The sequence below is a fragment of the Phascolarctos cinereus genome, unplaced genomic scaffold, assembly GCF_003287225.1.
Source record: "Phascolarctos cinereus isolate Bilbo 61053 unplaced genomic scaffold, phaCin_HiC Scaffold_4;HRSCAF=312, whole genome shotgun sequence".
NCBI lineage: Eukaryota > Metazoa > Chordata > Mammalia > Diprotodontia > Phascolarctidae > Phascolarctos > Phascolarctos cinereus.
Genome location: NW_027555847.1, coordinates 661,841,793 through 661,867,018, shown reverse-complemented (window position 1 = coordinate 661,867,018; position 25,226 = coordinate 661,841,793). Strand labels below are relative to the sequence as shown.

At 48.0% G+C, this 25,226-nt stretch overlaps 2 protein-coding genes across 2 annotated transcripts in view; both read right to left on the bottom strand.

Annotated features, from left to right (window-relative positions):
- Positions 1–5,783: 5,783 nt before the first annotated feature.
- On the bottom strand, positions 5,784–10,951 carry TNFSF14 (TNF superfamily member 14). The gene is made up of 4 exons (XM_020971469.2): positions 10,333–10,951; positions 10,037–10,070; positions 9,310–9,351; positions 5,784–8,197 (listed from the first exon to the last, which is right to left on the bottom strand). Exons 1-4 carry the CDS (start codon positions 10,546–10,548, stop codon positions 7,767–7,769), a joined length of 723 nt encoding a protein of 240 aa, XP_020827128.1. The 5' UTR covers positions 10,549–10,951; the 3' UTR covers positions 5,784–7,766.
- Positions 10,952–12,911: 1,960 nt separating this feature from the next.
- The window catches only part of C3 (complement C3), a 38,367-nt gene continuing 26,052 nt past the window's right edge, over positions 12,912–25,226 (bottom strand). The window contains exons 28-41 of the mRNA XM_020971319.2: positions 24,834–24,990; positions 24,561–24,724; positions 20,032–20,190; positions 16,553–16,612; positions 16,274–16,364; positions 16,024–16,075; positions 15,620–15,707; positions 15,398–15,484; positions 14,761–14,866; positions 14,405–14,494; positions 14,217–14,297; positions 13,970–14,053; positions 13,718–13,853; positions 12,912–13,441 (exon numbers count right to left, since the gene is read on the bottom strand). Of these exons, the coding sequence (XP_020826978.1) occupies positions 13,300–13,441; positions 13,718–13,853; positions 13,970–14,053; positions 14,217–14,297; positions 14,405–14,494; positions 14,761–14,866; positions 15,398–15,484; positions 15,620–15,707; positions 16,024–16,075; positions 16,274–16,364; positions 16,553–16,612; positions 20,032–20,190; positions 24,561–24,724; positions 24,834–24,990 (1,497 nt within the window). The 3' untranslated portion in view covers positions 12,912–13,299. The remainder of the gene's footprint in view (positions 13,442–13,717; positions 13,854–13,969; positions 14,054–14,216; positions 14,298–14,404; positions 14,495–14,760; positions 14,867–15,397; positions 15,485–15,619; positions 15,708–16,023; positions 16,076–16,273; positions 16,365–16,552; positions 16,613–20,031; positions 20,191–24,560; positions 24,725–24,833; positions 24,991–25,226) is intronic.

Sequence of the window (25,226 nt, the reverse complement as noted above, 5' to 3'; positions counted from 1 at the left end):
GGCCAGCCACCAGTATGGAGCAATGAAGATAATATCAGACTGTTGATGTGTTGATTAGTTTTGCTAAACTTGTTTTTGTTTTGTTTTTCCTTTTCCATTTTTTGTTTTAAGAGATGGTTTTCTGGAGGAGAAAGGGGAATACATTAGGAAATTTAGATGATGTTAAAAAATATCAATTAGAAAACATTTAGAACTTTAAAAGAAAAACTATCTAAAAAAACAAGTTGTGGCAACTTACATACTGCCTGCCTGAATTCATTGAGTGTAGAGTGGAGGGGGCAGTTAAGCGGCACAGTAGATAGAGCACTGGGCTTGGAGTCAGGAGGACCTGAGTTTAAATCCAGCCTCAGACCACATACTTGTCACTCACTAGCTGTGTGACCCTGGGCAAGTCACTTAACCCCAATTGCCACTAAGAAAGAAAGAAGAAAGAAGAAAGAAAGAAAGAAAGAAAAAGAAAGAAGAAGGAAGAAGGAAGGAAGGAAGGAAGGAAGAAGAAAGAAAGAAAGAAAGAAAGAAAGAAAGAAAGAAAGAAGAAAGAAGAAAGAAAGAAAGAAAGAAAGAAGAAGAAAGAAAGAAAGAAAGAAGAAAGAAGGAAAGAAAGAAGGAAAGAAAGAAAGGAAGAAAGAAAGGAAGAAAGAAAGAAAAAGAAAGAAAGAAAGAAAGAAAGAAAGAAAGAAAGAAAGGAAAACCAAGGAGTATAGAGGGGAGAGAAATTAACAAGGAATTATTCCATGGAGTGGGGGTGGGGTGAGCCAAAATAAATCAGTCAAGAAACATTTTTTAGGTACCTACTATGTGCCAACCATTTATTAGCTGTTTGACTCTGGACAAGTCACTTAACCCTGTTTTCTCATCTATAAAATGAGCTGGAGAAGGAAATGGCAAACCACTCTGGTATCTTTGCCAAGAAAACCCCAAATGGGGTCATGAAGAGTAGGTCACAACTAAATGACTGAACAACAAATGGGCAGAGTGCTATGCCAAGCACTAGGGATGCAAAAAGAGACAAAAGACAATCCCTGCCCTCAAGCAACTCACCGTCTAATGGTGGGAACAAGCAAATAAGTATGTGTAAACTTGCCATATACAGAGTAAACAGGAAATCATTAAGAAAGGGAAGGCACTGGCATTATAAGGGGTTGTAGAAGATGAAAGCTAAAGGAAGCTAAAGAAGCCAGGAGGTAGAGATGAGGAGGGACAGCATTCCAGGTTGGGGAACAGCTGGGGCAAAGGCTGGGAGTGGAGAGATGGAGTGTCTTGTTTGTGGAAGAACCAGGAGGCCAGGGCCACTGGGTCAATGAGTCCATGGTGGGGAGTAAAATGAAAGAAGACTAGAAAGGTGGGGGTGGGGTTGGGTGGGGTGTTAGGTTATGAAGGGCCTTGGGCACCAAACAGAGGACTTTGAATTGGATTCTGGAGGTGACAAGGAGACACTGGAATTTAGAAGAGAAGGATGATATGGTCAGACCCGCAAAAATAATCGCAACAATCACGATGCTTACTATTAAGTTGGTTGGTCTGAGGAAGATGTGTGTGCAGCCCAGACAAGAAGGTAGGAGACAGAATGCTGAGCTTGGGAGACGGCTTCTCATCCAAGAGCACTAGAATATAGAGCTGTGAAGGGGGATGGTGTGGAATTAAGCTGGAAAGCCCCATGGGAGTCGGACTGCAGAGCATCTTCAAAGCCAGCCTCAGGAGTTCACATTTGATCACATGGGCAACAGGGAAATTCTGATGGATTTTGAGCAAAGGAGTGAGATGGGCAGGCCTGTACCCTAGAAACATTGCTTTGACAGATTTGTGGAGGGTGGAAGAGACTGGAGGCAAGGAGGCCCATTCACACTAGTCCAGGTAAAATGTCATGAGGGCCTGTCGGCAGGATGAGTAAGCCAGGAGTGGGAGGACAGAACTCCCTCTTTGTGCCTTCCTTGGCTTTCCTGAGGCCCAGAGCTGGGTCCCAGAATCATACCCTTTCCTCTTTGTTCCCTCTGCAAGAAGATCTATGGGCTAATGCAGTTTGGAAACCCTGGGGCGGCACCTGAAGAGAAGGGAGGGTAATTGGGAGGCAATTGGGGAAATAGTTGGGGTTCAATAGTCTAGTGTGGCCTGATGAATGAATTAAAAAAATGGTGAATTATGGCCCTGAGTGGGTTACTCTGAGGCAATATTCCATAGAGGAATATCTGGGTACCACATAGGCCATGCAGACCAGAGAGAAGGAAGGAAATAAGTATTTATTAAGCACTTATTATATGCCGGGCACTGTGCAAAATGCTTCACAAAAATTACCTCATTTCACCCTCACGACAACTCTAGAAGGTGGTGTTGTTATTATCCCCATTTTACACCTGGGGAAACTGAGGTGCACAGAGGTTAAGTGACTTGCCTAGGACCACCTAGCTAGTAAGTGTCTGAGTTCAAGTTTGAACTCAGGTCTTTCTGACTCCAGGCCCAGAACTCTCATTCACTACACCACCTAATTGCCTCTGAGAGGGCCCTTGTAAGTGGGGATGAGAGGATGGGAGGAGAGGGCAGGAGACAATTTTCTCTGAAATGGTGGGTGACTGATAAGTACAGGGATGGAGAAGCCACAGGTAGTGGTGGGTAGCAGATGAGTAGAGAAGCCCTCAGTTTCCAAAGAATGATGCAGAGAGATCTGGCTAATCTGGGTCTGCTCCACATCTGAGGTGGCTGGGGGAGAGGGTCAGAGGGCTAGGGGCAGGCTGTGGTGGTCCTCTGCACCCCCCCTGCCCATCCCCTCTAGGGGACTGCTCTGCAGTCTGGCCTGAGTCTGGTTTCTAGTTCTATGTTTTATTTACTAAGGTTCCCATTAAGCTTCAACATCCTGTGGGTCACTGTTTTGAGATTCCTTTCAGTCCTGACTTTTTGGTGTTCCTCTGAGGTATGTATCTATTGGCTAGGCACGGTGGTGCACACCTCTAATTTGTTCTTTTGGGGAGCCTGAGGCTGATCCCATTGAGCATGAGAGTTTTAACCTGTAGCGGGTAATGCAGAGTAAGTGTCTGTAGGAGCAAGGATTTGACAAACTCTCAGGAGGAGGGGGACCACTAGGCTATCCAATGAGGGTATGAATGGAGCAGCTCAAAGCTTCTGTGATGATCAGTAGTGGGATCAATCCTGAAAGCAGTCCCTGCATGTCCAACGTGGGCCAGATAGGGAGAAAAAGGCTTTTTAAAAAAGCAGGATGTAGGGGAGTATGTGATTCCCACAACCTCTGATCATAAGGCACCCCCTCTCCAGACCAAACTGGGCCAGGAACAGCTAATATTGCAGTATGGCAGACTTTGATATATTGGGTACCAGTAGACCTTGGACAACTCGCTTCAGAGCTCACTAAATACGATTTTCCTTAGGGACACACTCATCACAAGGAAACCCCCAAAAGAGGTTCACAGGGTGATAATGGACACCCAGGTAACCAAACCATTCAGGGCTCCACTGTTAACAGACCCTCTCCAGGGCTGGTACTCTAATTTCAATGTACTAAGGTCCTTTCCCATGCTGACATAGTGAGTTTTATTTTTTAAGGGACCTTCCATCTCTGACAGACTGTGTATGCCTCTCACAATTGGTATTGATCTGACTACAGGGATTAATACCAAGTTATGAGGAAATGGGGGTATGGTGGAGAGAATATGAAGTTTTGGCTCCCAAATGAGCTTCTTAGAGCCAACCAGACTAAGTTTGGAAACAGGTCTTGGGAGCTGGGGTGTCTGGGGTTTTCTACCCTCCAGCACCCCCAACCTTCCCTCACCCCAAGTCACAACCCCACACTCACTGAGTTGGCCTGGAGGAGAAAGGCCTAGATAGGTGGGACCAGAGTTTAAGCCTCTTGTATCTGGTCTCAGTGGGTGAAAGAGGATACAGGTGGGGCCTTCTGGACTGTAGCAAAGATCTGGAATTGGGGGAGGGGACTGGGACTTTGTCCCCAAGTTCTAAGAGGTCCTTTCCTTACCCCTTTTATCTGGTGCTGGCCTCAAGGAAGGAGATAGGGGTGAACCAATGGGAAGGTGGGAAGGTCTTTGCTTACTCAGGGAGAGATTGTACTCAGAAGACCAGAAGTACTGAGGACTTTTTGAGTATGAGCTGCTCTCTCTTCCCAGCCTGCCTAGCCCCTTAACCCTAAGCTGTCTCCTATACATCAGGGCCCACATTAAGGAAAACGAGGGTCAGGTCTCAGGAACAAGCCTTGAATCTTCCTGGGAGAATCTCAGGATAGCTATCTCCTTTGCTTATGCAAGGGCCAGCAGATGTGGGTTACCAGAGGAGGGACTCATTCTGGAGGGCCTAGGGAGGCCAGAATTCAGGGGTTCCCTTCTAGCCCAGTTCCTCTGAGATCCTGAATCCTGGGAAGTGGCTAACTGGAAGGTACTAGGAGACAGATGGCAGGTGAGGTCTTTCCCTCCCAAAGAGTAGTGGGGGGGGAGGAGGTCAGTAGTGGAGTTGACAAGTACCGGAAATGGGGAGATAAACTTCTGAGAAATTTGAAAAAAAACAGAACAAAACCCCAAACTAGGTCATTGGTAAAGATTGAAGTGTGAAGAGAGTGGCAGGGGACGGTGTCCTGAGATGCCTCCCTTCAAGCCATCCTCTCGTCCAGGGTCTTGCCACACCACCCACTTCCTCTGTGTGGCCCCTGTATGGCGGGGTTGGGGGAGAAGGGGGGTCTGAGCCTCTGGGGCACATGCCCATTCTATGACCTCTCAGCCCTAGGGTGGGGTAGCCTCCTCCCCCAGAAGGCCAAGAGAGTTTTTTTTTTCCTTTTTTTTCAAACAACTCAGTAGTCTGGGGCTGGGGAACAGGTCCGCGGCGAGTGGTCTCCTCCCAGTAGCATCAGCGGAAGTTTCCTGCACACGCTCCTACTTGGTGGCTGAGGCTTTATAAATAGACAGACCATCCTCCCCACCACAGAAATGGGGAGATGGGGGAGGGAGGAGGCAGAGGAGAAGGAAATAAAGGAGGGGGACAAGACCCAGGAGTCTAGAGTCATTCTGCACTTCCCACATACCTCTCCTCCATCGGAAAGAATGTGGGGCTGTGGAGTCTGGGAACTTGGGTTTTAGCCTTGACTCAGATGCTGACTCACTATAGCTTCAGAAAGTCATTTCCCCTTCCACATCTCACTTTCTCCATCTGTAAAATGGGTAGAGTAATGCTTGCCCACTCTCCCTCCGGAGTGGAGGTTCAAATGATGTAATAGGGCCTGGAAGGGACTCCAACCTACCTTTCTAGCCAGCTTACATTCATTACTTTTCACTGTCCTCTCTGGCCAGACTGGTTTACCCTTTGCTCCCCAGCCTTTACCTTCCACCTTCTGCCTCCATATGATGGAGCCATCTTCCTACCTGGAACAAACTTCTTTCTTCCCCTTCATGTCTTGTGATCTTGGTCTTTCTTCAAGGCTCAGCTCAGGCGGGCCAGCTCTCCTTCCCTGATGGCCGCAACCTGGGGTTCCCTTTCCCGCCTCAAATTACCCGGTATTTGCTTATCTGACTCCCCGTCCTACCCATCAGTAAACCAAAAGCCCCTTGGAGGCAGGAGCTATTTAAATTTCTTTCTTTGGATCCCCTAAATCCAACCTAGTGACTAAGTGCTCTTGAAGCCTTTGTTAAATTGAATTAGACAGGACACAGAATCGGAGGGGCCTTAGAACACAGAATGATCTCGTTAAAACCCTTCATTTTACCTATGGGAAGACTTAAGGCCTAGGGAGAAGGTAAAACTAGTTCAAGTTCGGACTTCCAGATAAAGCATTGCCATTGTAGAATCACTGATTCATTTAATTTGTTCTAGGATCATTAAACTCCCTTCTAGGGTTTAAAGCTCTTGCCTGAGCTAAGAGATGAGAATGAAGAAGAGATCCCTGCAGCCCTATGTTCATAATAAATGATCATTTGGACATTTCACATTTTATTTCTCCGCAACTGCAGTTCAGTGCCTATCTATGAAACATTTACTGAGTGCCTCCTGTGTGCCAGGCACTGTGCTGGGCTCTGTGGGTGGAACACCCTCAATGATCTTTCATCTAGCTGCTCATAAGAGAGTTCCACGTGCCCTGCGCTCCACATCCCCACCGTGGCTGACAAGGGACTTCTTGGGCAAGGATATGGTTTGGGTAGGAACAAGGCCTGCACATACCACAGGGGAATGCCCTGAGAACTGGGGTGGGCACCCTCACCTCAAGGGAAACCAGAGAAGTCCCAGTTCTGTGACTGCCTCATTTTGTGACTTTGAGAAAGTCCTCTTCTCTCTTTGGTTCTCAACATTCTCATCTGTAAAAGGGGGGTATCCTCTATCTCCACCCACATGACCAGGTCATCCTGTTTTTCTGCCTCTATGTCAAGATGCATCAGAGAACAAAGGCCTTGTCTAGGTCCTTGTGTCCTCCTCAGTCCTTCCAACTGCCAACGTGGGACAGAGACACCTCTTGTTTCCCAGGAAAAGCTATTCCCGTCTCATTTAACCCTCCTTCTCCTTCCAAAGGGTCACTTCAACCATGGAGGTTCTAATCTGACTCCTCCACTAAGATCCCCAGTATCTATCTACCCCCTTCCAGCTGGTTCCCCTCATTCTCTCACACAAACCAAAGGTAGGTGTCCATGTCCAGTTAAACATTTTGCTTTTTATTTCAGAGTTGACAGGTCCAGGATCAGGGTGGGGGCCCTGGGCTTGAGATTTTCACTCTCTACCCAGACCCCACTTTGCTGCAGGGCGTGTGTGTGTGTGTGTGTGAGAGAGAGAGAGAGAGAGAGAGAGAGAGAGAGAGAGAGAGAGAGAGAGAGAGAGAGAGAGAGAGAGAGAGAGAGAGAGAGAGAGAGAGAGATAGACAGACAGACAGAGATAGAGACAGAAAGACACAGACAGAGACAGACAGAGAAGAAAAAGAGGAAAGAGAAAGAGACACAGAGAGACAGAATTGTGTGACTTGGGGTATATTCATGTGTGACTGTGATTGTGTAAGAGAGGTATGACTGTGACTTTTGTAAAGTTTTATTCGTGCACAGCTATAAGAGGTATGTGACTTTGGGTCAGAGCTGTGTAAAAATGTGCATGTCATTGTGGGACTATTTCCTTGTGTGTATTTTTGTGTCATGTCTCTGATGTCCCTGATGTGACTCTGTGTGTGTGTGTGTGTGTGTGTATACACATGCACAGATATATATATATGCAAACACACATATATATGAATGTATATATCTACCTATATATGACTGTATGTGTGTCATACTGTGTTTGTGGAGATTGCAGTAGGTGAGTCTCAAGCTTTGGACAGGGTCCCCTCACCTGTTTCCCCCTAACCCCACGATAAATACCCCAAGAGTCCCCCAAACCCTATCCTGAATGTCAGGAAATTCAACATCAGTTCCAGGTTCCTTAGCTAGCCCTGGGGCTATTGCTGGGGCCCTGGACGGACAGACCAGTCCTTTGTCTTCCCATCTGCTCTGACTTCCATCTACTAACTCTGTCTAGTCTTGGAAGCACTCTCTGTATCCTCCAAGGTACCTGCCCGGACCAGGCCATCAGATAGAGTTCACAAAATTAAGAGCTGTGAAGGAACCTTACAGATCATGTAGTATAATCCTTCCATTTTACAGATGGAAGAAATGGAGGCCCAGAGGGGCAGTGACTTGCCCAAGGTCACACAGCTAGGATCACAGGACCATCGGATTGAGAGTTGGAAGAAAGCATAGAGATTATCTAATCCAAATCCCTTGTTTTGTAGATGAAAAAACTGAGGCAGCTTAAACCATGAAGGCCCCAAAATAGGAGCGGGTCCCATCCTTGACCCTGACCAGTCTCTGCTCTGGCACTCGGACAAAGACTTCCTCGCCAGCCTCAAGGTGGACTATGCCACCCAGGAAACTGCTGTCCCACCAGACCTTGGCCGAGGTCCCTGCCCAGCCACAGGAGGACCTACGGCTGACCAACAGCTCCAGCTCTTCAGGGTATCGGGCTGTGCGCTTGTAGAGCCCATGGGTAACAGGTCCACCAGTCACTGACCCTTCTGGGCATCCAATACCTCCAAGCTGCACCTTGGAATAGATGTAATAGTAGCCAGGTCGGGTGCACACCAGGGACCCTGCTCGGTAGTCCAGGTCTCGAAGGAAAGCTAGGCCCAGGTGGGCCTCCCAGAGCAGTGGTCCACCCCTCACTGCCAGACTTGAGTTGGCCCCTGGAGAGAGAAGAGAGAAAGAAAAGGAGAGAGGGAGAGAGAGAGAGGGGGAGAGAGAGAGAGAGAGAGAGAGAGAGAGAGAGAGAGAGAGAGAGAGAGAGAGAGAGAGAGATGATGATGAACATACATAGAGTGTAAGTGTATGCGTAGTGGGGGAAGGAGGGAGATGTTATATTTCCCTGGCAAGTAGGGCAGGTTACCTAGGCCTCTTAGGTAGGAGGATTCAATATCCCTTAGTGGAAAGAGGCTGTGATTTGCAGTCTGAAGATTCAGAAGAGCTGAGTTCCAGCCCCTCTCTCTGCCTCTGCCTGGATTTGGAGTCAGAGACCTCAAGTAAATCATTCCACAGATCTGGGTCTTACTGTAAAATGAGGGATTTGGACCAGAGTCATTGGCAATACCGAGATTCTACGATATTAGGGAAGGGGAAGAAATCTAGAAAAATAGAAAGTACCAAGAAGGAATAAGGGATTGTGGGACGTTTGGGGGAAGTTTGGAGGTTGGGTGGTTGGTTTTCGGCTAGACATCTGATTTCATCAGTGTAGGAAATTCCTGGTGTGGAAATTATCTGTAATTGATATAATCTGGAATTTGTTGGGTACCCAGCAGTTAAGTGACTTACTGATGGTCACACAGCTAGCATACCTTAGAGGTAGGTCTTGAACCCTGACTTTTCTGACAATAAGGCTGACCCCTTGTTATTGGCCCTGCTATTAATGACACATTTCATCTCAAAGGGTTATCTATAGGATCACAAAATCCCAAGGTAGAAAAGACTTTAGAGGTCAACTAATCCAACTCTCTATTTTACAGTTGAGGAAACTGGGGCCTAGAGGAAGGGAAATGACTTGTCCAAGGTCTCTGACTCCAGATCCAGTTTTTCTTTCCCCCTACACTGTCCTGCTTATGGGCCTGCCTAGGGGATGTATCCATTCATGTGCTTTGTTGGGATTGCTCCATCTCCCTATCTCTTTCCTATGGTCCTTGGAATTTCTGGAGCAAGTATGTGAGCCTAGGAACCTCTGGGGGCTCCTACTTAGTCCCACACCCAGTGTAGGCCAGCTATGACCACTTCCCCACCCTTTCTGCCCTTTCTGCCCCCAGCTCCTTACCTGTGAGGTGAGCTGCTGGCTTGTCCTGACAGGATCTCTGCTCTAGGAAGAAATAAAGGTCAAAAGTTAAAGGGGCTGCCTCTGGGCCTGCTCCTCTGTCGCTCAGGCCTTCCTTAGAGAGCTGTGGGATATTTCTCCTAATCCCTTCCCTTCTGGGGTCACAACCAACTCCAGATCCTGAGGTCAGCGGATCATAGGATCCTACCTTTAGAACTGGACAAGATCTCAAAGTCCACGTTTTACAGATGAGGGAAACTGAGACCCGAGGAGGTGAGACTGACTTGCCCATGACCACACAGGTGGTAAGAGCAGAGATTTGAACCCAGGTCATTGGACCCTAAATTCAACTCCTGGACCTCAGCTCTGAGTAGGAATGAGGTATATTATCTGTTTACTCCCCTCCCCACCCTCCCCACACCTCCAACCCCAACACACACTCATAACCCTGGGTTATGCAAGCTTCATTGGGCAACAGTGTTCCTAGGCTTGGAGGGGGGAGGAAGGAGGAGCACAGATGCAGAAGGGAAGCTGGAAGCGGGGGTGGGGGAGGGAGAAAAGAGACAGAAGTCAAGTTGGGAGGGGGGAGGATAGGGGCGGGAAGACTGCAGCCTGAGAACCAGCCTGGGGCATGACGAAAGACAGGCTGACACTTGGATGAAGAGCCTGGGTGACCCCTCCCCCTGGGCAGCGCTGGCCCTTCTATCCCTGTCCCTTCCTTTAAACTTACCCTGAACCAGCTTCTCCAAGGAGCCCTCCTCTCTCTGAAAAATAGAAATGCAGTGTGACTATGGAAATCACCAGGCAAGTGGCAGCAGGCATGCGAGGGCACGCACACACACGCACACTCACACGCACACACACACACTCACACGCACACACACTCACATACACACGCACAGGGGCATGTATATAGAGACATATGCGTGCCTTGTGTCCACACAGAGACACATACATGTTCACATAAACACACATTGGCTCACACAAATATACACACCGGCACACAAACTGAGATTGCTCACTCACCGGTAGCCGAAGGCTGAGGGCCACCAGGTCCCAGTGGAAGCTCCATAGGAAATAGCCTTCAATAGCTACACCAGCCAATGCCAGCAGCAGTAGGAGCCCCAGGCCCAGCTGCACTCTCTGGCATGTCCGTTGCCTGCTCCCTCTCCGCTGGGGGAAGGGCACATCTCTCTGTCCATCCACAATGAATACTGACGGTTGAATCACCCGATCTCCCATGGCTCTTCTGCCCCTCTGGAACCACAGCTACTGAGTAAGTCTCCAGTTTTGTTACCCAGACTTAATGCCCAGGAAGCTGCCTGGGCTCAATTCTTAGGAAACTTATTTGGCCTCCAGCTCAGGAAAGGGCCAGCTCTTGTGGCCAGCTCCAGTGCCCAAGTAGGTAAGGGCCTGCGAAGTACCTGCTGTGCGTCTCAGAGGAAGCCTCTGATGGTTATGGTGTGGGTATCCTGTTGGCTGTCTGATGAATGCACTGGCACGACCCTGGGGCTATAGATTTTCAAGAGGAAACCAGCTGCTTACCACATGTGCTCCGGCTAGGCCTCCCTGACAGGTGGGCAGGCAAACCGTGGCTGCTCTGGTCCCAGCCTTCACCCCAAGAGCCTCTTGAAGCCACTCTGCCCCGCCCCATTCCCCCCCGGCCGCCCCCTTCCTGCCCCAGTGGCTGGTGGGCGGGTAAGGCTGATATACTCACACTTTCTGATTTTCCAAGACCATATGGAACCTGGGTGACCCCCTCTGGGAAAGCTATTAAAGCATGTGTGCCCTGGGGGCCCAAGGGACCCCCACAAAGGGGGCCCAAAGGAAGCCAGGTAGTGGGGCTCCTCAAGCAGTAATTCTGAGGAGGAAGCGGACTAACAAAGATAGTCTAAATGGGAAATGGAATCAGGGCATAGGACTTTAGAGATGAAAGGGACCCAAGAGTCCTCAGGCAGCAATGCCTGGAGTCAGGGAGACCTGGGCTTATTCCTGCCTCAGATACTTATTAGCTGTGTGACCTTGGGTAAATTATCGTCCCCCAAGGGCCTTAGTTTCTTCATCTGTTAAATAAGTTGTATTAAATGATCTCTAAGATCTTCTAACCTTAAGTCTATGATCCTACGACCATCCCCCGCCCCCTCCATACCCAGGATCTTTAGAGACCAGGATAAGAGGGATCTGAGTTGGATGGAGGATTGAGAAGTAGTGATAGAATATAGGCTTCATTACCAATTCCCATGGGTCAGACATGGGCCTTTTCACGTATGGTGTTTATGTTGTTGCCTTTTTTTTTTTTTTTTGGCAATCGGGATTAAGTGACTTGCCCAGGGTCACACTGCTGGTAAATGTCAGGCGTTTGGTCTGAGGTTGAATTTGAACTCAGGTCTTCCTGACTTCAGGGCTGGCACTCTATCCACTGCGCCACCTAGCTGCCCCTTGTGGTGTATGTGTATATGAGTATTTGTGAATGTGGCAGGTGTGGGGCAGGGGAAGAGCGGATGCACACATGAAAGAGTCAGGTGGGAAATGAGGGTTGAATACATAGGCTTTACCGATGACCGCCAAGTATGCATTTCCCATCTTGGTTTGGAAGCAATGTACGGGGGAAGTAGGACAGCTAGGGAATGCTGTGGATGGAGCACCAGGCCTGGAGTCAGGAAGACTCATCTTCCTGCGTTTAAAATCTGGCCTCAGACACTTCCTTAGCTGCGTGACCCTGGGCAAGTCACTCAACCCTGTTTGTCTCAGTTTCCTCTTCTGTAAAATGAGCTGGAGAAGAAAATGGCAGACCACTCCAGTATCCCAAAATGGGGTCTTGAACAGTTAGACATGACTGAAAAATAACTGAGCGATAACATGAAGGGAGATCTAAGGGTCCAATGCCTAGAGCTCTGAAGGCCTTAGGGTTGGGGTTGTGTGTTATGGGGGTTATTGTCCCTCTTAAGTCTGCCAGGGACTTTAGAATGTCTGTGTTCAGCCCCATACTCCTTCCACCCCTGGCCCAAGGCCAGAGTTGAACCCCCAAATCACAAAACCCCCAAACCAAAGGTGTTTCCTGGACTATCTGGCTGGGGCCCTGGATTCCGGAGGGGTCCAACTGCCCTATCTCCCACCAGTCCACACCCCATCCCTCCTCAGAGGGTCTTCTTTGCGATATGTGTCTTTTCAGGAAACATTTATTAATCACCTGCTGCACTGAGGGCCTGGCAATTGCTGCTGAGGAAGTCTGAAGGTCTTGCTAGGGAGAAGGGGTGGGTGGGTGCTGAGTTATTCTACTCTGAGTAGTCATCCTCTTGTTTCTATGCTTCCTCTTCCCCTGCCTGCATCATCTCCAGGCCAGCCCTCCCTACCTCCTTTGAGTCAGATACCCAGCCAGGAAAAGTGGGGGATGAGGGATGAGAAAAGGGTTCACATTCTCACTGTACCCTTTGTAACCCGTTACTTGAACAAGCCCTTTCTCCCTCTCAAGGCCTCAGTTTTCCAATCTGTAAAATGGGACCAGTTATTCTCTTAGGGACCTTCTAGTTCTGACACGACAATTCTCCAGGACCAGAATAGAAGGATGAGGCCTAGTCCCCAAACCAAACCAACACATCGAGATGTAAATGAGTATTTGGCCTTTTTAATAATGATAATCCCAACACCCCACATTGCAACAGCACTTTGGGATTCTCTGATTATTATTCACCATTCAAACAGAGATTATTACCCTCATTTCTATAGATCAGGGAGCTGAAGATGAGAGTGGGGAAGAAGGGACATGCCCAAGGCCACACTTGGGATTTGAATCTGACTACCTCCCTGCCTCCACCTCCGAGGCTATCTCCACACATGGCCTCTCCTCCACCCCTACCCCCTAGGATCCCCAAGGATCTCCAAGCACCACACTAGGTGAGTCCATTAAATTCTTGAAAAAGAGTCTTTGTTCAGAAATAAGGTGGGACCTGGCCGAGGCCGGGGATGGGTCATCATTTGGGTCCATGGATGGTGTTAGTTGGGGCAGCCGAAGGAGATCATGCTGTCCGCAAAGACCTCCAAATCCTCACACTGTTTCTGGTTCTCTGCATCCTGGCACTCATCTTCTGGTGGCCAGTGCTCCACCCAAGTGTCCTTGCCAATGATGTAATTAAGCCTGGGGGCACGGAGAGATACGCTTAGGGGGAGAGGGGCATCCCTAGCTCCGGGACCAGGGAGGGGATGGAGTAATGGAGGGGAGCGGGGAAGAGGAAAATAAGGTTGCCCTAAACCAGGAAGGGGGATGGATGGAATGACCAGGGTTCTAGAGGCGGATAGATAGGATGATATGAAATCTGGTGAACCAGATGGAACAGGGAGTGATGAACAGAATAACCAGGAAGATGGAGAGAAGAGCTTGGGCTGGGGGAAATGGATGGACCCGGGTTCTTACTCTGAGTTCATTTTCCATAGGTCAGAGGAGATGCCCCAGATCAGGTAATCCTTGCCCTCCTTTAGCAGTAGGGCATCCCGGCACTTCACATGGCTGATGAATGTGCGAATCTTGTCTTGAGGATTCTCATCTGAGCCTGGGGGGCAGGGTGAGGAACACAACGTGAGGAATGAGAGGTTATAGCCTTGGGAGGGGGGAGTCACAGGAAAAGGTGCGAGGGTCTGAGCATGGGGCATGGATGGGGCCACTCACCAGATTTAATGACCTGTTTGATGAGCATCTGGTATTCATCAAAGCTGTCGGACTGCTTGATCTTGTTCACCTTGACCTTATATACTGAGGACAGAGACCAGAGGGGTCAAGGTGAGGCAGAAGCACAGACACACACAGATAGGTGCTCCACGTACACATACGTGGGTACAGAGAGACATGCACAATCAGACACAGTGACCCAGAAGGACACAGGAATTCATAGGATCAACCACCTAATTACACCCACCGTAGTCCACTCCAGGCTCACAGGCCTCTTCAGTTCTCTGTTGCCTTGAGAGATTCTCCTCTCTATGTAAGAAGCAGTTTTCTGCAGGGAGGAGGGAGAGAAGGAGACAGGTTCAGCGCTGGCCAGGAGAGGGCTCAGATCCCCAAGCCAGGCCACCTCCAGCAGCCCTCAGCTGGCTTAGCACTCACCCTCAGCACAGCGGCACACTTCTTTGTGACAGATCTTGTTGAGCAAACCACCTTCTTTAGTCGTATGGTAGAACTTGGTGCAACTTTCCTCTGGGGAGGGGAGATGGGGAATGAGAAAGAGAGACCAGAGGCTTCAGCCCTGAGACCCAGAAGCTCAGGGACATGGACTGAGAGTAAGACCCTCAGGCCTCCAACCTCAGACCCTTGGGCCCCAAACTCCAGACTCTCAGATCTTCAACACTCAGATGTGCTCCCAGACTCTCAGAACACCATCATTCAGAATAGGAGGTCCTCAAGATCTTGCTTCCTGTTCCCATTTTCCCTTCCCTAGCCCCCAAGATAGAGGACTCGCTAACCCAAATTGTAGTAAGAGTAGACCTTGACGGCCCCAGGCTGGATGAGTCCCACTTCAAAGTATTGGTGGATCTTGAAGCTTAAGCACTCCTCTTCCTGGTTGGAAATCTGCGAGGAGGAGGGAACAGGAGGAATGGGCGTTCATGTAGAATAAGGAGAGGTCAAAAGGAGACAAAGACAAATCATAAGGAAGAAAGGGAGGGAGAGAAGAGAAGGAAAGTAATAGTAAGGAATAACAAAGAGATTGAGAGTAGTATAGAGATGGGTCAAAAAGAGGGGTTAGAAGGAGGAAGGGAGAGAGAGGGAAGGAGAGAGAAAGAGGGAGGGGGGAGAGAAAGAGAAGGGGGAGGGACAGAGGGAAAGAAAGAGGGAGGGAGGGAGAGAGAAAGAGGGAGGTAGAGGGGGGAGAGAGAAAGAGGAGGGGGAAGGGACAAAGGGAAAGAAAGAGAGAAAGAGGGAAGGAGAGAGGGAGGGGGAGAGAAAGAGGAGGGGGAGGGATAGGGAAAGAAAGAAAGGGAGGGAGAGAGAGAAAGAGGGAGAGAGGAAGAAAGAGAGGAAGAAAGGAGGGATAGTGGACAGAATCTGGACCGGGGATGGAAAATTGGAATGTAAGGGGCAAGGAGTTTGTTCACTGCTCACCTTGTCCAGGTAAATTATAAGAGTGCTCTTTTCGGACATCTGGCCCAGCTCATATTTAGAGATGTATCTGTCCTTGCCCTTGGCCAGCTTGTGGGTGGAAAGGGATGGGAGGCAAAGATACCATAAGATCCCGGAACGCTTCTCAGGGCTCCAGTCCTTCCCCCCAGCCATCCCAGTACTTGACTCTTCCCCAGCTCTGTTTCACCTGTCCCATTTTCTTACCAAATTGAGATCTTTTGTGTCTGGAGAAAAGCCAGTCATCATAGAGATATCCAGAATCGACATAGTAGCATCAGTTTGTCCTTGGTACCTGGATGGGGCAGCACCAAAAGGGCCCCGGGGGATCAGAGCAGGGGCAGCAGGGCCTGAGGGTTAGTCTACGATTGGGGTTTTGGCCTACAGCTATTGTGGGCAGCTGCTGGAGTCAGGTTAGACTTCCAAAATCCTCTTCCCTGAAAGACGTAGGGAGAAGGGAACAGGGGAAGGCTGAAGAGGGCAGAAGGGAGGAGAGGGAACATTGGTAACAGGAGTGACCTACAACCCATTCTGGGCCCTTCCTCTAGACAAGGGAGAGGAGATGATTCCCAGTGACTTTCACTCTCCTGGGACTGCTGGTGTCCACTTACTTAGTGCAGATATCAAGGAACACGCTGCCCTTGGCATCCTCAGGCACCCTTTCTGAAAACAGATGAGAGAGAATACATGAGGGTAAGAACTCCTGGTCTGGGTCCCCATTCCAGTGGGAAAAGGGTATAAGGTGAGGGGGCATCAGAATTGGGACAAGAGCTGGAGAAAAGGATCAGAGCCAGGATTTGGGAGCAAGGAAAGGAAAGAGATTAGAATTCTGGGCCTAGGAAGAAGAACAGGGCACTTTACCATTTGGTGGGACTGGTCGAGTGGACACCCTCAGGTCAAACATCTTACAGGCTATACTATCTTTTAACTTCGCATTATACACTGTCACAACCTGTGAATGGGAGAGGGAAGGTCAGAGTAGACCAGAGCAGGAAGAGGTAAAATTCTTCAGGTAAGAGGATTGGAGGGTCAGAACTGGGGCTGGGATTAGAGCCCAGGCTTGGGTAAAGTTAAAGGTCAGGGAGAGGCTAGGAGTGGGAGCTCAGGCTGGGCTTAGGTCAGGGGATGGAGCCTTCTCACCGAAAGTGTGCCTTGTCCTTTTCCTTTGACCTTTACAGTAAAGTCTTCGTTTATCTTGGTCTATAAGAAGGAGAATTCAGTTCAATGTGCAATTATTAAACACTATGTGCTGGGCATTTTGCTAGGCATTGGGGATACAAGGATTGAAATAAGATAATCCCTGCCCTTGGGAACTGATATTGGGGGAAATCAACACGTATACAGCTAAATATGAAAAGTATCCAAAATAAATACAAATTAATTTTGGGAAAGGGGGTGGGGAAGAACTAACAAACAGGTGAATTGGGAAAGGCCTCTTGGAGGAGGCGAGAGCTAATCAATAAATCAATAAACATTCATTAAGCACCTACTACACACCAGGCACTGTGCTAAACTCTGGGTATACAAAAAGATAGTCCCTGCCCTCAAGAAGCTTACAGTCTAATAGGGAAAATAACATGTAAACAGATGTATACAAAGCAAGCTATACAGGATGAATAGCAAGTAATTAACAGGGAAGGCACTGGAATTGAGAGGGGTTAAGGAAGGCAAGTGAGAGTCACGAATGAATCGTGATCAGACCTGCATTTTAGGAATATCAGTTTGGCAGTTGTGTGGAGGATGGGTTGCAGAGGGGAGAGAACAGAGACAGGGAGACTATTCAAGGGACTCCAGCAATAGTCCCAGGTTAAAGGTGGCAAAGGCCTGAGATGAGGTGCTATCGGTGTGAGGGGAGAGGAGACAAATGGTAAAGGTATTGATGTAGGAGAATCAATTAGACTTGGCAACCAACTGGATATAGGAATTCAGAGAGAAGGAAGAGACCAGAATGACAAAGAGGCTGAGAACCTGGGTTACTGGAAGGAGGATGGCGTCCTCCAGAGAAACAGGGAAGTTAGAAGGAAGGGGAAGGTCAGGGAGAAAGCTCATTAGTTCCATTTTAGAGATGTTGAGCTTGAGCAGTCCATGGAATATGCAGGTGGAGAGATCCACTAGGCAGTTGGTGATATGACCTAGAAGTTCAGTAGGGAGATAGGCTGGATCTGTAGATCTGGGTGCCATTCATGTAGAGCTAATCATTGAAATTGTGGGAAGTGATGAGATCACCACAACATAGAAAAGAGGAAAGGACCTAGCACAGAGCCCTGGGACACAGCCATACATGGGGGTAGAACAACACAGATAATGATTCTGCAAAGGAGACAGGTAAGAAGAAAGCCATGACAGGCCAGTGTCATGGAAATCCAGGGGAGAGAGTACTCAGGAGAAGGGGGTGGCCAGCAGCGTCAAAGGCTACAGACAGGTAAAAAAATAGGACTGAGAAAAGTCCATTGGATTTAGCAATAGAGAGGTCTCTGGTGACCTTAGAGCGATCGTTTCAATTGAGTTGGGGCAAAAAAACAGATTTCAGGTTGAGAATCAAATGCAATGTGAGGAAGTAGAGGTAACAAGTATAGAAAGCTTTTTTCTAGGAGTACGGCCATAAAATGGATGAGAGAAATAAGAATAACACTTAAGGGGACGTTAGGATCACATGGAGGCTTTAGAAAGTTGAGGGGGAAGGTCTGAGCATGCTTACAGGCAGCAGGAATAGAGCCAGTGGATAAGGAGGGGTGGGAGATGATCAAAGAGGCAAATTCTCAAAGGAGCTTGGGAGAGGATGGGATGTAGAACCCAAGGAGAAGGGTCGGTCTTGGAAAGGAACCTTACTATTTCTTCTTCAGAGATCATCGCAAAGAATGACAAGATGGGGGGATGATGTTGAGGTAATCTGAGGCACAGAATTGGAGAGAAATAATTTTTTTTCTGGTAGAACATGAAGCAAGAGGGAGAGGAAGGAAGGAAGAGAAGGTTTGGAACAAATGCTATGAGGAGCACAGTAGAGAGTCAGTAAAAGGTTTGGTGTGTGTCAATGAGGACCCAACTGTGATTGGATAACATGACTTTGTCATGAGCAAGTCAGCATAGTTGTGGGTTCTAGCAGATTCAGCAGCTTAAGAGTAGAAGTGGAGAAGGCTAATGGCAGCAATAATAGAGGGTTGGATTTGGAATGTAGTGAGTAGCCACAGGACATGGACAAGGGATTTAAGGGGAGAGGGCAGTGTAAAGTTGACCATATAGTAAAGTGTATGGGAAAGATTTCAAAGTGTGGCAGTGAGACCAGAACCTAGAGCCTGGGCAATCGGAAAGGAATGGAGTGACTGGAGCAGGAGTGGGGAACCTGCTGCCTTAAGGCCACGTGTGGTCTTGACTGAGTCAAAAAGCCACACTTAAGGACCTAGAAGGCCACAGGTTTCCTGTCCCTGGATTGAAGGTTGCAGCAGGAACAGAGAATAGGTTTGGGAGATATCTGACAGGGAAAGATGGGCAGATAAGAAGTCATGGTCAGGGAGGAATCTTAGAGTTCTGGATCATGAAGGTAGAACACTTTGGGGGGATGATGAGATGGAGGGTATAAACATTCCTGTGTCTGGCTGAGGTGGAGTGAAAGTGCACATAATGAGAGTGGAGGAGGCACACAAATGAGGAAGCAAGGGTGTTCAAAGGGATGTCAGTGTGTATCCTGAAGCCCCCTAGGGCAAGAGCAAGGGTTAGGGTAGAGAAGAAGACTAGAACATCTTTAGGAAGGGCTCAGAATGACCTGGAGGCCTAAAGATCATTGCCACCAGGATCTTAATAAGGTATGGAAGTCTTCAAAGAGGAGAGGCTGCTGAATGGTGGTGGTAGGGGACAGTCTGGAGGTGGCAGTGATAAGCTAGGAGCATACCTACTCCTCATTTTGACCCAAGGTGCTAGGGTGGGAATAGGCAAAAGTATGGCCAGAACTGGCCAGGGTGGCCAGGGATGCAGTATCTTCTGGAGGAGGTCATGTTTCCATGATTGTGGGAAGATGGAAAGAATGTGAGACAGAGAGAGGAGGAGAGGGGAAGGGAGGGGAAGGGGAGGAGAAGAGAGGAGAAGAACTGAAGGGAGGAGAGAAGAGAGGAGAGGAGAAGGGAGGGGAGAGGAAAGGGGAGGAGAGAAGAGGGGAGGGAAAGGGAGGAAAGGAGAGGAAAGGAAAGGAAGGGAGGAGAGGAGAGAAAAGGAGTGGGGAGGAAGAAGAGAAAGGAGTAGGAACATAAGAAGGGAGAAAAGGATAAAGAAGGAAGAAGAGATAGAGAATGAAAGAAGGTAAAGAGCTAGAAGAGAAGAGAAAGAGAAAAAAAGAAGAGATAGTAAAGGTGAAGCCTCTCCCTATGGTTAGGATCTTTCTTCATTTTACAGAGGCTTGGGAGGAGGTGACAGGCAGCCATTCATTAGGCCAGCATCCTCCTAGGCTTTCCAGCACTGACAGTTCCTGTGGTTCCTTTCACTGTGATTCTCTTTCCCTCACCATGTCCTTCTCCCAGAGCAAGAAGAAAGGGGACCCTGCCGCAGTAGGCTGGAACTAAGCATGGCATTCCCCTTTATCTGGGGCCCAGTGGCTGCAGTGAGTGGGGTGCAGACAGGGAGTGCCTTACCTCAGTTGACCTCAACAAGCTGGCAGAGTCATAACTGATGCGGTGGGTAAAAGCTGAGCTCCTGCTGGGCAAGTGAACAGAAATATCCAGGTCTAGTTCTTGGTGATCTGGCACATCCTGCTGGTACTGGGCCAGAGCCTGGAATACCATGAAGGTAGCCTAGAACACAAATCAGGGAGGCAAAAAAGAGGAAGTCACAAGAGAGCCTGGAAAGCCCAGAACACAACAGAGGTAACCTAGAACCCACCCAAAGGGAAAAGAGTCAGAGTCAAACCAGGGGCCAGAATACCACTGAGGTGACCTAGAACCCAACCAGAAAAAAAAGAGAGGGTCACAAGACATCTGAGAATATCAATAAGACAGCCTAGAACCCGTGACAATGAGGCTGTGTCAGAGCCTAGAGCACCATGAAAGTAATCGAGCAGCATAGAATCTTCTGTCAGAATTAGCCATTTGCCTAACTGATGTCTGAAAAAGAAATCCCAAGACTACACATCCAATAACTGGTCAGCCAGCCTTTGCTTGAAGACCTGCAAGGAGGAGGAGGTCCTTACCTCCCAAGGCAGCCCATTCCACTTAGAGAGAGCACTATGGAAATTGTTCCCAATGTCGAGCCTAAATTGGCCTCTTTTTAGCTTCTACCCATTGCTTCTAGTCTAGCCCTCAGGGGCCAAACAGACCCCATCGAATTCCTTTTCCAGATTAGAGATCTCCAAGTGCTCAAAGATAGATATCGTGTTTCCCCCGAGTCTTCGCTTCTTCATGTTAAACACTCTCAATTCCTCCAACAGATCCTCAAACCATCTGTGCTTGAGGCCCTTCACCATCTTGGTTACCTTCCTTTGGATACTCTCCAACGCAGTAATCCTAAAATGTGGTGTGTAGTACTCAACACAGTACTCCAGCTCTGATGTGACCAGGGCTAAAAACAGTGCTACCATCACTTCCTGTACATATTCCTGGAAGCTGTGCTTCTTAATGCAGCTAAGGTGACCTAGAACCAGGGGGAATGCTGGAGCCAGCTCACACTGGCTGTTGAAGGCAGATTGTTAAATTTTCATTATAAACATTTATACCTCAGAAACCAGCAAATGCTACAAATCGGGGCTTGATTTATTGTTTTGTGGATTGTCCAGACATAGGAAAGTCATGGAGAAATGGCTAATAATGCAGATTACATTTAAGTGTGTCATGTGTGCATTTTCTGCCCTGGAGAGCTGGTCGTTAAACATTTGCCTTGCTTAGAACCTGCCCATAGATGAACGAGAGAGGGCCACAACAGAGCTGGAAATACAAACAACCAATCTGACCTAGAATCCCCTCAAGGGAAAGAGAATTGTATGAGATCCTAGAACATCATCAAGAGGACATAGAATACACCCAGAGAGTGGTCACCTTGAAGCCCAGAATTCTGTCAAGAAGGCTTAGAACCTATGAAGGGAGTGAACAGTTCTGCCAGAGCCTAAAAAAGCACTAGAAACCAAAAACCAAAACTAAAAATGAAACCAAATCACCCCACAGACTGAGAAAGAATTGCAACAAAGCCAAAAATAATATCACCAAAGTATCCTAGAATCTAGCAAGAGAAGAAACACAAAATATGACCCTGGAGCCTAGAACACCAGCAAGAATATTTAGAACAAAAGAAAGAAAAGAAAAGAATACTTAGAACCCACTTGAGGAGAAATCAAAGCTGCCTTTGATAGACTTGGCTCTTCTCAGCAATGCAAGGATCTAAGACAACTCCAAAAGGCTCATGATGGAAAATGCTGTCCGTGTCCAGAGAAGGAACTTTGGAGTCTGAATGCAGATCAAAGCAAACTATTTGCGTGCACTTTCTCTCTCTCTCTCTCTCTCTCTCTCTCTCTCTCTCTCTCTCTCTCTCTCTCTCTCTCTCTCCCTCTCTCTCCCTCTCTCTGTTTTGTTTCTTCTTTCTTGTGGTTCCTCCTATCGGTTCTAATTCTTCTTTACAACATGACTAATGTGAAAATATGTTTAATAGGAATGTATATGTAGAGCCTACATCAGGTTGTCTCAGGGAGAGGGGAGGGGAGGGAAAGGGAGAAAATTTAGAACTCAACATCTTATAGAAGTGAATGTTGAAAACTAAAAATTAATTAATTAATTAAAAAGATAAAAATAAATAAAAAATTTAAAAGCTGGAAGACACCATTTAAAGCTTAAAAAAAAAAAGAAATCAAAGTTGCCTAAGAGTCCTGCCCCATCCTGGCTGTGTGTCAAAAGCTAAGACAAAGTGCAGGGCTGAGGGCGATCCCAACATCTCCCTTCTCAATCCATTGCCCTGCCCTGCCCTGCCCTGTTGAAGAAGCCCCAGCTGTTCCCTACCCCTCTTTCCAAGGCCAGCAGTAAAAGCTGTGCATTCCTCTCTGTAGGGGAAAGGGAGCTCAGAGGCCGGGAGGGGAAGGAGGAAAATACCTGGGGTTAACCCCACCACTACCAAAGCAGCCCCAGGACAATATGTAGGACTCTCAGACTGGGAGTCAAGTGACCTGGTCCTGGCTTGGTTGTGCCACTAATTTGATAATTCCCTGTGTGATTCCCCTTTCCAGGCCTTAGTTTACCAATCTGTAAAAGAAAGTGGTAGGTAATCTCTGAGTTTTGACATTCTGTAGTCTGTGTTCTAATGTCTCCTCTGAGAAGTCGAATACCAGAGTAGATAGAAATAAGGAAGTCCTGGGTTTGAGTCCTGCCTCTGACATACACTGTGCGATTACAGGGAAGGCACTTAGCCTCTCACTCCAGTGGTACCCCAATGATCTCCAAGAGCAAATACAAAATTCTCTGTGTGGTTTTCGAAGTCCTTTATTACCAGCTTCCCACCTCCATCACCTTCCTGTCTTCTTATTCCTTACTCTCCATCTGCCCTCCCCACCTTCCACTTTTTGATGACACAGGCCTCCTTGCTCTTCCACTAACAAAGACAATCCATCCCCCAACTCCAGGCTTTCCCCCTGATTTTCCCCCATGCCTGGAACATTCTGTCTCCCCATCTCCACCTCCTGGCTTCCTTCAAGTCCCATCTAAAATCCCACCTTCTATAGGAAGATTTTTCTGATGTGCTTTAAGTCTATTCCTTTCCCGCGACTGATTATCTCCAATATATCCCATGGGGCAGCTAAGTGACATAGCGGATAGAGCACCATGCCTGGAGTCAGGAAGATCTGAACAGGAAAATCTCACTCACTAGCTGTATGACTCTGAGCAAGTCACTTGACCCCTATTTGCCTCAGTTCCTCATGTAAAATGGGGACACACTGGAGAAGGAAATGGCAAACCACTCTAGTAGCTTTGCCAAGAAAACCTCATGGACTTTTGTCGGTGGGGTCATGTAGAGTCAGCACAATTGAACAACAACAAATGTATCACATATGTAGCTTGTTTGCAGAGTTATTTACATGTTGTATCTCCACCAACAGACTGTGAGCTCCTTGAAAGCAGAAACTGCCTTTTGTGTTTCTTTGTATCCCCAGTGTTTAGCATAGCACCTGGCACACAGTAGGCACTTAATTAATGTTTATTGACTGACTCCTAGGCAAATCTCCAAGACTATAAATTACAGATGAATTTGTGATTAGCATTGGTGGTGGGAATTCCACAAAAGGAGTTCCTTATACCTGTAGAATCATAGAGCTAGACCAAAAAAAAAAAAAGTCCCTCCCAGCACTGACATTCCATGCCCCAAAGACCTCCCCAGCTCTGACGTTCTATTGCCCCAAGGACCTCCCCAGCTCTAACATTCTTCTCTGACTTTCCTTGTTCTAAGAACCTCCCCAGCTCTGACATTCTGTGCCCCAAGGACCTCCCCAGTTCCGATATTCCTTGTTCTAAGAACCTCCCCAGCTCTGACATTCTGTGCTCTAAGGACCTCAGACATTCTATATGCTGAAGCTTCAGCTCTTACATTCATGTTGTGTGGGGCAGTACCTGGCACAAGCACATATTAAGTGCCTAATAAATGTATGCTAAAGTAAATTGAGGGCTTAGAGTTACATAATTCTATCTGATACTTCAAACTGTTTGGTTCTCTATTAATGATAATATCAGAAACAGGAATAACTGCAGATGGGATTACAAGTAATAATAACACTAATGATTAATTAAAGAGACTATAAATTGTAGACCAGGTATCAATCTGTATTGGTAAGAGGGAGTTTTCTCACTGGGAGTTCTCTACACCAATTGAAAAACCACAAGTCCAAGGTCCATGCTTATATTATGATTTTTCTGTCTTCTCTATTATGCAGTTCTCTAAGGTTCCACTTTTGATGCTTAGACAGTCAGAGAGAAGGGGCTGACCTCTCAGTGGATGGGATGGTGGCCACAAGCAATGCTATTTAAGAATCAGGACAAAAGGGGAGTCAGGGTAGTGTTGCCCTGTCCCTTCTATACAGACAGCAGGGATATTTCCTCTAGGAAGGCCACTGGAGGTGTGTGTGTGTGTGTGTGTGTGTGTGTGTGTGTGTGTATGTGTGTGTGTCCCTTGCCTACCAGGCCTGGACCCCACTTACCTGGGTGGACCCATAACCACCTCCATAGTATCTCTGCTCATTGAGCCATCGAACTACAGCAGGGACTGTGTCAAAGTCTTTCAGTTTCAGTAGGGCCAGAAGGGCATAGGATGTGGCCTCCACATTGTACAGCTTCTGGCCTTTCTCCTGCCAGCTGTTGCCACCTGTGGGGGAAAGAGAGCTCAGACATGTTGATTGCCTCTCCCCAGCCTAAGGAACTCCCTGGGTCCCCTTCTTTGACCCTCTTTCCCCACACTAAGGAGATTTACTCACTCGTGGCTGCCCTCATGAACTTCTCCACTTTGGAGTCATCAAGCTTCTCCAGCAAGCTCAGGGCATAGCCAGCCAGGGCCACAGTATAGGGCCGAGTCAGGCCCTGGTATTTGCCGGCCAGGAAGTTTCCTGCTTCATTGATTTTTGCTTCCAGATTCTATGGGAAGAAGATCCCGACCCTGCTCAGGCCAGCACTGTTGGGCACTTTATGCCATATCCTACTCCCCTGTCAGGTACCACAGACCACCTAGCATGCCCTCTGGCCTGGAAAGGCCATCTTTTATTCCCCAGGGACCAGAGAGGAGGTTTGAGGCAGCAAGGGGAACTTGAATGTTGGGGCACAGGTCATAAGACTAAAGAGATGTTCAGGCCTGGGAGGTTTGGGGAGAGTCT

What these genes read in the sequence shown, in the direction of transcription:
- TNFSF14 (XM_020971469.2), bottom strand. Translation starts at nt 10,548, where the DNA reads ATGGGAGATCGGGTGATTCAACCGTCAGTATTCATTGTGGATGGACAG. An exon ending in CCCTCAGCCTTCGGCTACCG is followed by an intron (nt 10,071 to 10,332) that starts GTGAGTGAGCAA and finishes TCTATTTTTCAG; the next exon opens with AGAGAGGAGGGCTCCTTGGA. An exon ending in CTTGGAGAAGCTGGTTCAGG is followed by an intron (nt 9,352 to 10,036) that starts GTAAGTTTAAAG and finishes ATTTCTTCCTAG; the next exon opens with AGCAGAGATCCTGTCAGGAC.